At 37.8% G+C, this 9,340-nt stretch overlaps 1 protein-coding gene across 2 annotated transcripts; it reads right to left on the bottom strand.

Annotated features, from left to right (window-relative positions):
* Positions 1–524: 524 nt before the first annotated feature.
* HEY1 (hes related family bHLH transcription factor with YRPW motif 1) lies at positions 525–8,665 on the bottom strand. 2 transcript variants are annotated; one of them, XM_044065793.1, is made up of 5 exons: positions 8,358–8,665; positions 6,932–7,004; positions 6,758–6,841; positions 5,145–5,217; positions 525–1,853 (listed from the first exon to the last, which is right to left on the bottom strand). In XM_044065793.1, the coding sequence occupies exons 1-5, from the start codon at positions 8,447–8,449 to the stop codon at positions 1,267–1,269; spliced, it is 909 nt and encodes a 302-aa protein (XP_043921728.1). In that variant the 5' UTR covers positions 8,450–8,665; the 3' UTR covers positions 525–1,266. The 2 variants fall into 2 exon arrangements, with proteins under 2 accessions (XP_043921728.1, XP_043921727.1); XM_044065792.1 differs by having other exon boundaries at positions 5,136–5,217; positions 8,358–8,663.
* Positions 8,666–9,340: the final 675 nt, after the last annotated feature.

The following is a 9,340-nucleotide window of genomic DNA, read 5'->3' as shown; positions in this document are numbered from 1 at the left end:
GGGTATTGATGCAGCAAAGACTTGGACCAAACGTCTGTGGTGCTACAGCAAAGGCTTTTAGAGAAAATACTAGTGTCACAGGGTTTAAATGTCTACCCAGTAAAAGTATAGCAGGAATTATATTTCAGGATATATCTCCAAATTACAGGGCCATATAGTATGATAATGACTGGGCAGTTAAAGTGTTTCATAATGTTGGTGGCTATCCATTACAGTTACTAATTCAAGCATTTCTTCTAAATAAAAATCTTGCATTTTTCTTATTTGCATAAATAAAAAATGTCAACACTTTGAAGACAGATAAATCATCAGAAGATGGAAGTATAAGGTCCATCACACCTGCTCTACCTTGGATTCATCTGTGTTTTATACAGACGATTTGCTTCTGTTATGTTTATCTCACTCCATTGCATTTGTCCTCAAAAAGCAAATGCATAAATAAGCTACAAAAAAGTAATATGCTATACTAAAATATGTTGTAGTTGGAAAAAAATAAAACTGTGTTTTACTCATAGAAGACAAAATATGGTTATGTTTTTTTATTGAACCACATCAGATTATTACAACAGGAAGCAAACTGTACCGTATACTTCTAGAGTGTACAGGAGATATCCTGCACCCGCTGCTCTATACACAGACATCTCCTCTCGGATTTAAAGCTGCCAAATCTGATTTGTCAAGGCTTTCTTCAGAAATAAAAAATACAAAATATAGTTTACAAAAGAATCTTTATAACATTTTAATATTACAACAAATAAAAATATGAATCAGCATAGCTTTCCATGCTGAAATACAATTTACTCTTTTCTGCAAAATGTAAGACTTTATGGCATGTGTTGCTACACATGTACATGTTTCAAAGATGTATGTAGAAAATAACAGATTACTTAAAAAAACTAATAAAATGTTAGGTTGCAACTATGTTCTGGGAAAAATCCCATCCCTTTACAGGATTATACACATAAATTTAAAACAATGTGCATTATAATCAATATTTTGCTCTAAGAATTTTACCAGAATAACCTAGAACAAATGGCTATTAAAATTGCCTAAAGCCTTTGATTTATTGTGACCTACAGATTGTAACGTTACACATTAATCGTTTTATGTGTACATGCCTGCAAATGTAACCAAGCAGCTGCAATACTGCAACAGGTGATACATATATATTCATTTACAGTCATACTGTCCAAAACCCCAGCTCAGCTGAGTTATATTAACATTTAATGATTTTTTAATTATTAACAAAGATGTTGATACCAGTTTTTAAAAAGCACCGATCTCCGTTCCCCATGGTCTGTAAGGTTTGCCTAAGCTGGTGGTCTGTGTTTGAGAAGACGGACTAAGTGTGCTAGGCGACAGCAAATGGAAGGCACCAAAGGAGAAGGGGAATGCAGACAGAGATGTCATGGAAGACAGTAGAGGCTGGGACAGTTTGGAAGTGGAAGACACAACAGGCACCATTGGTGCTACTGTTCCATTAGGAGGAACTCTAAGCGCTGATGTTTCTGCATGTGTTGTAGCTGCCAGTCGACTCTGGTGGTGAGATTCTGTAGTGGAGACAGCACTGTTGCCATTACTGTGGCCAGTCTGTGACAGAAGCAATGAATGTGAAAGGTGAGGGTGATGTCCAAATGCAGAACCCCAGGGAAGATGTCCTATGCTGGAGTGAGCACTGCTCACCACTTCCCACTGAGAGGCATAGTTGTTGAGGTGGGAGACCAAGCGAACTCGCAGTGGATCAGAGGTATCCATCCCTTCAATAATGCTGAGGTAACGAGCTACTTCTGCTAGACATTCTCGAAACCCAAGACTCCGGTAGTCCATAGCAAGAGCGTGGGCATCAAAATAACCTTAAGAGAAGAAGAAATAGGGTTAAGCATGTGGAAGCAAATTAGTTTCTCAGCATAAACATATTCTAATAAAGTCCATTTGATTAAAGCTCTGATTTTCATATATTCAAAATACTTCAAAGCTAAAGCAATGTATCCAGTCCTTTGGTACTTATAGTCAAACAAACAATCAAATGCTCAATGAAATACAATGTAAGTGCTTTAAATGGCTTCAGAACTGTACGGACGAGTGACTTAACCAAATATATGATAACATGATATACATGCAGTTCAAGCCTGACACCACCATTCTTCCAGCTCTTCATTTACTACTAGTAATTCCGGAATGTTCTGTAATGTATGGATATTAGCTGTCTTCCCCTATCATAGTAAACTTTGTTCCTCTACCTATGTCCATCATATACTTCAACTTCTCTGTCATCTGCAATTCTTTAGTTTTAGAGTCAAAATGTCAGTCATAAACTTGCCATAACAACACAATAAATGTGGCATAGCCTACACTCACCTATTCTGCTGCTCATCTTCATAACAAAATGAAACTTCTATACATTGGGCTGCTACACTTAAAGAAACAGTGTTCTGTTCCTGCTTTCACTAGCCCCACCCAGCCCACAGGAGAGGTACAGTAACGGTCTTGAGTTTACTCATTGGCCAGTGATTCACTATGCAAGTCCATTTCTTTACCAAGTTTTCAAAGTCACATATGGAACTCCTGCTTCAACAGAGAGAGTTGATCCTATAATTGTCGTATTCTAGTTTCTGTAATAGCTATAAAAGCAATATTGCATTTAGTCCAACAAGTTTTGCAAAACATGTTTCATGACATAACATCACTCCCTTTCTCATGTAAAGCTAAGGGTTATGCACCTTAAGCTGTTGTGATTAAGTCACAATCACCAGGTCTAAAAGCCACAGAGCTGAGACCCAATAAATCCCTCTGCAATTATTGCACCAACTTGATACTATAACAAGGGATAGATCACATACGTTGTTGCAACAAACTGCTGCGCATTGCAACCACAAGTGACTTTGTTTATATCATTAGTTGACTGCAATATGGCTTACAGTTTCAGCCATTCTTCAAGTAAAACAATGGTTTTGCTTAAAGAATGAAAAAACAACCACTGTTTCACAAGAACTTACTGGTAAGAAATCACCCTAAAACCACCAAGAACATCACATACTTGGCCATCTTATTTTGGACGAGTCTGTCGCCAGCGTTTTATACATTAGCCTCTCTTGGGCCTCCAAATAACTTGTACAATAACACTGCAGGCATTTCTGTTAACTGCCCCTTGACAATCAAATTCAATGACCCAGACAGGAAATGTTACAGGTCATAAGGCTAGAGAGGAATATTTATATAGTATTATAGCTACAAGAATCAACTTTTCAGAAAGTGATGTTCTGTATAGCATATTCAGCACAATTAAAGAAAAAATTTAATTAAAAGGAAGCAAGTTGATTCCCATGGGCTAACTGCCAGACATCCACAGTGCTTTCAGTTGTGCAGGACTAGTATTCTAGAGGACAGGTTAAATTCATCCACACCTTTACAGGATAAAATCCCATGCTAGTACATTTTATGGAATTACTGTGCAACCATATTTACATAATGCTACGTAAAAGTAGTCGCAGTGCTGCTCTTTTTGCTTAAATAGTGAACAAATCAATGCAGAAAAAAAATGTTGTCTCAAAACTAATCCAGAATACACTACCCTCACAACCACTCGCAAAGGACGATATAAATATTTTTGTAGGGAAGGCATGCCCTCTGTTCCTCTACAAGTGATATGAGTGCCCATACTATATATACTAACTTCAGAATCACAAAACATTGGGGCAAGGAGAAATCCCCCTACCAAAGTGCCTGGTGGTCTCACACAAACTGTGATCCTGCATTGCTTTGTGATACAGCAGTAGTCAGTCTGTGAAAAAAATAGTTTCAACCAGTTGTAGTCCGGCAGTAACAATCCAGTCAACTGGTCTTGAATCACGTATAGGAATACCAGGTTAAGTAATTAACATCATTCTAGATCACTTACATAAGGAGTGCCCTAAACTAGTAGCAGCATTGCTCTGCCACAGATGCATTCTAAATCCATTCTGCAGCACCGTGCAAAGATGATTTAAAAAAGACCTTACAATACTTCATGCAACAACTAATGCTCTTCCATGTTGGTATCATAAAACAGCTAGAATGCTGGCTTACAACAAATCATGGAAGTGAAAAGGACAGAGATGCAATCTCTCTCCTTCTTAGTGCTGACAGAGACTGTCAGATTTTGTATACCTTACAATAAGTGCCAATTAAACTCCTTACACAGTTCCCCCCCTGGAAGTGACACTATATACAAACAATACAAATATGCTTTATCTCTTTAAGCAAATGTATTTTATTTCCCATTAAAATACACTAAAATATGACATTGTTTTTGTCTTTAGGAATCACAAACACATTTATTTACAGCAAAAGTGGCAAAACAGCTTGCAAAACTAAGTTACAAATACTAAGGCTGAGTGGCAAACATTGTACGGCTGAATGGCAAGTATTACATGGTTGGGAAACACAGTGGGTAGTTATGCTGCCTTATAGACTTGGGTCCTGGAGTTTAGTGCTGACCTCCAACTGCTATTACTGTGGGTTAGTGCTGACCTCCAACTGCTATTACTGTGGGGTCACAGTCATATACAATTCTTCTACGTATTGTAGGTTTCTACTAGAGAAATTCTATTTAGGTTGTCTGGCTACTTCAAAATGCCCCCAAGTTTGCATGTATGGTGTTGTGCAGTACAACACATGGGTGTCATGTGTGGCTACATCTGTTATAGTACCAGTAGTTTCAAGACAGATAAAAGGATCACTACAGTCTTGAAATGGATAAAGCACTTACTGATAATGGATACAAGGATAATACAGGATGTTTAGTTTTATAATGAAAAAGTTTGTCCCTTTACTTTTAAAAATGAATTATACCAAAACATATCATTAACAAGGTCTAACAAAGAGGTCTACACGTAAAACAAATTGACAAATTACTTTTTTTAAGTTGAAGAAAGCCATTATCTATTAATTTAAAAAATAAAAACAATGAAATTTATGAAAAAATAATGAACAAAGAAAATAAATTTTAGGAGAGCAATAACACTGCAATTTATTTTCACATTAAATGACAACACATCACTAACTGGGACTTCAAACAGAAAAAAACACGCAGTCAGATTGTGAATACATGCAATAACTTTAAGATAGCTACATGCACATGTAAAATAAAATTGTACCTTTGCTACCTGCAGCATGAAGCATTTTTAAATGATCCACTGTCATTTGCAAAATCTCTGCTTTTTCAAGCTTAGCAGAACCCTAAAATAAAATTAAAGGTCATAATAATTACTTTCTTGCATGAAACAACCGTTTTTGTTATGTTTATAAACGGCTACATTATAACTGTCATTCTTTAGTTAAAGTGCCAGTTGTGTTAAGCTCTCATATAAAGATGCATTAGAATGGTTCTGAAATTCTCATGTTCTACATTCAATGTCTACATCCAGCACAGAGATAGCTGTGGATTCAGCAGTCAAAATATACCAAAAAAGGTGAATAAAATACATCTTCCTTGAAACAGCATTTTTAAAGAATGATTTCCAGTGAATAAGTAAACTGCAGTTTGGCTGAAGAGGTCAGTCATCAATGGGCAAAAGCATTGTTTCAAATCTTATTTCCTTCAACCAGCTGCTCATATCAGACAAACTAGAGCACGGACTTAAATGTAATTATACGAGTAACGCACAAGAATTCCACCCATTAAAACCACAAGGTGGGGTAGCTTGGCCACTAGATGGCACCCCTATGAGCCTTTAGATAGTCCAAAAGTGTACTTGAGGAGCAAACTTTAAAAATGCTATTTAATGCACCTGTGCTATAATTTTGCCCGCTCAGATACAACCATGCTTCTCTTAAATTTACTGACATTCTTCATAATGTTAGACATGTTTAACACAGTATACATTATAAAATAACTGAACTAACTCTACAGAATGACTCATCAGTAATGAATGGGGTCTAACATATGAAAGCAGTTTTGAAAAATGCTTCACTTGTCCCAAAGCAGCAGTAATGCCAAAGAAACAGCATTTGAGCCTCTACACAAAATACTATTCTACATGGACAAGGTTTGTAACTTTTACAAAAAAGGACTCTTAGGGTTGGGAGGTGGCCTAATGGTTAAAGTGTTTGCCTTACAAACACAAAGTGCAGCGTTTGAGTCTCACAAAGGATAACTGGCTAGGCTTGCAAGGGCAGTTAACCTATGAACTTTCCCATAAATAACTCAGGTAATGAAAACAATCCAGGCTGTAGTGCATACCCAGACTCTCACTGATGGTGTCAGTACAAGCTATTCTTTCTAGCAAGGCTTCTGTTTTCACTTATGCTAGTCTGAAGTTTGAGTGTTTTCTAACACTGAAACCAAATTCATTAGTTAGGGAAAATAAGTGCCTGCCAGTATGAGATCAGTCCATTATCGAACATGGTTAGCATTTACAATGCAATATTTTGCATACCTGTTAGGTGCTACAAAACAGAACAAAAATAGGGCAGCATCCATTTCAAAAGGATGAAAATTTATTTTGTTTTTTTTTTTACATTTTACATGGAAAATAACCATTTTTATGTCTAAAAAGACTGTACTATATAGAGAAAGACTTCTGCAGTTCACAAAATATGCAGTCAAAACCATATGTGAACAGAAAATTATATAGCAAACCAAGGCACTCCTAGAGGATGCCTTGTCCAGATGTCACTTCACCCCATTTCAAACACATATAGTCTGGAAATGTACAATTGTCAACTAAACATGTTCCATTTCTGAGATAAAACACAACGGAAAAATTATGCTACATACCTGCTTCTCAAAGGCACTAGGAACCAGCCTCCTCAGTTCAGTTAAGCTATTATTAATTCGATCTCGACGACGTTTTTCAATAATCTGTAAGAAACATTAAATAAGTATATTACACGGAGCTGAAATCTGGAAAGTACTTAAGAGGATTATACATGTTGCATTATAATCACTTACTCCTCTGCGTCTTTTTCGTGCAAGAATCTGAGATGTTGTGGATGGAGACATTGAACCCGGAGCAGATAAGTTGCTAAAATAAATAAATCAGACACTGTTAGTATAGGTCACAAACAGATAAACACCAAAGGGGTGCTCTTTCTACATTAACAAGGAATGACACATGCACATAAGTACTGTGAACAAACATATGCACACTCTCAAATGTGTTCAGCATATATGTACAGACACACACACATGTACATACCTAGCATGATTAAGTAAGTGACCAAGTTAATCGGAGGAAGTATGCAAAACACACACACACACTTACTTTACCTATATGTTACTCTGAGGGTGGCCTAATGGTTAAGGTGTTTACCTTACAAAAATAAAGTGCAGGGTTTGAGTCTCACAAGGGATAATTGGCTAGGCTCACAAGGGCAGTTAGCTTAGTACTAACCTATGAACCTTAGCAATTTCATCTTTCAAACTGCAAAGGAAATAAAAACTACTTCGAGAACACTATACTGCGGTAATGCTCCAGACTACACCCTACCCAAACATACACCAGTACAGCCTGGGAAACTTGCTCAGTGAAATACTGTCTTGGCTGTGATCCAACACACTGTTCCAAAAAGAGAGAGAGACAGAGTAGTCAGCCTACTAGTCTTGGTTTACTGTTTAAGCTACCATTTTCTTTAATCTGTTGAACTATTATAAGCAACGCATTTACCAGACTTCGACGAAAATATTGTTAACAAGTAGGAACATTTTAAGCATGCTACTGGTTCTTTGGAAAAGAGTCTTTGAAACTAAGGTATTCAGGAGAACTCCTCACTATACAGACAGATGACTGAATATAGATACAGATATAGATATAGCTATATTTTTTTTCTAGTGGCCTTGCCTCAAGCTCCTCACACCTAACTTGTATGACCAGGAACACCACACTAAACATCCACAGCACATATCAGAAACACAGAATATTGCTACATTATGCAGAAGGGTTTTTCTAAGTCTAAACTGAAAACATAGCAGTTGTTAATGAACAGTGGTCTAAGTTTGATTCCCTCAGCTTGAAAGTAGAAAGCCAGGAAACTGTTTGCTTGTTATTTATATTTCATACAACACAGTTTTATAAATATTGTATCCAGCACAGCCGGAGATGGTTCTTCGTATAAACTTGCGTTACCTACACCAGGCTGTGCGTATGTGAAATCTGTATACAACAAGGCTACACTGGTGGGTAAATTTCCGGACTTTATACATACTTAACAAATAAGACTAAGCATGCTTATCAGTAATTATTACAAAAATGCTGCTCACAAATACTAAAAGATTATTTGTTCTTCAATGGTGATGTACATACACCGTTCCTCCTCTACCCAAAAAAAATAAATAAATAATAATAATAAATCAGCGCACTTCTCTTATCATAGCTTACCCATTTTCATCTGCACTTTCCTTCTCCACTTCAATCGTCTCATCGAGTTCACTGTCGGATGAGCTATAATCGTTCTGGTGGCTTCGTTTCATTCTTCCAAAAAAAGTACTGTCCCTTTCTGTAGGTATGTGGTGCGTCGTCGGTACTCGGCACTAACGTCCCAAGAGTTGTCAGTCCAAAAAAAGACAGTGCTGCAACGCCCAGTAAATCAGTTATTGATACTGTTGTTCGTACTGCTACTTGAAGACTAAGAGTACCCAACATCCTGTGCCAGCACTTTAAAATACTTCAGACTGCTTTCCCACGGTATCACAATGACATGCCGCAAGGCGGGGACATTGACCCAGAAGGAAACAATGATTCAGTACCACCAATCACGTCACGTATCAAATCCAGTAGTGCAGATTTAAACCAATTGAGACATTTTAAGGGTCAAAGGCTCCTCCCTTTTTTGTAACCACAAGCTCTCCAGGGTAGCATACTTAGGTGGGTGCGGCCCACCCTCCTCCCAGACAGCCCTTCGTTCAGCCCCCTTTGGGAAGCCTAACCACGCCTCCAACGGTGATTGGCATCGTCTTGATTGGTTGGCACGGCACCTGACTGGAAAGTAGCTGGCCGTCTGTTAGCACGCGCAGGCCGTGGGAAAGTTCCTTCTCTGAGCGCTGATGGCCAATCGGGGGCGGCGGCTGTTCCCGGCGTTCGAATGAATGGAGCAATTGGTTTGGGCGACGGGCGGTCTGCGGCTGACCGTGTGAACCTGTAATCTAATACTAACTCATCTACAAAGCCTTGTATACACATAACCCTACTGTAATTCAACGCTGTGATGGATAATCCTGGAATATCATTTAAGCACTGTAATAAACCAGAGCTAGATCTGTACACTTGTGAAGTGCACTCATTGTGCACTTTTTAAAACCCTTCATTTCAAACTGGGTCCCTGTTTACTAGCAGAAATGCAGTAGGTGTCATATGAAATTAAA

This window comes from Protopterus annectens, chromosome 3.part0 (assembly GCF_019279795.1).
Source record: "Protopterus annectens isolate FY-2018-M chromosome 3.part0, PAN1.0, whole genome shotgun sequence".
Taxonomy (NCBI): Eukaryota; Metazoa; Chordata; order Ceratodontiformes; family Protopteridae; genus Protopterus; species Protopterus annectens.
The sequence above is the reverse complement of the archived record's forward strand: the minus strand, read 5'-3'. Positions and strand labels throughout refer to the sequence as shown.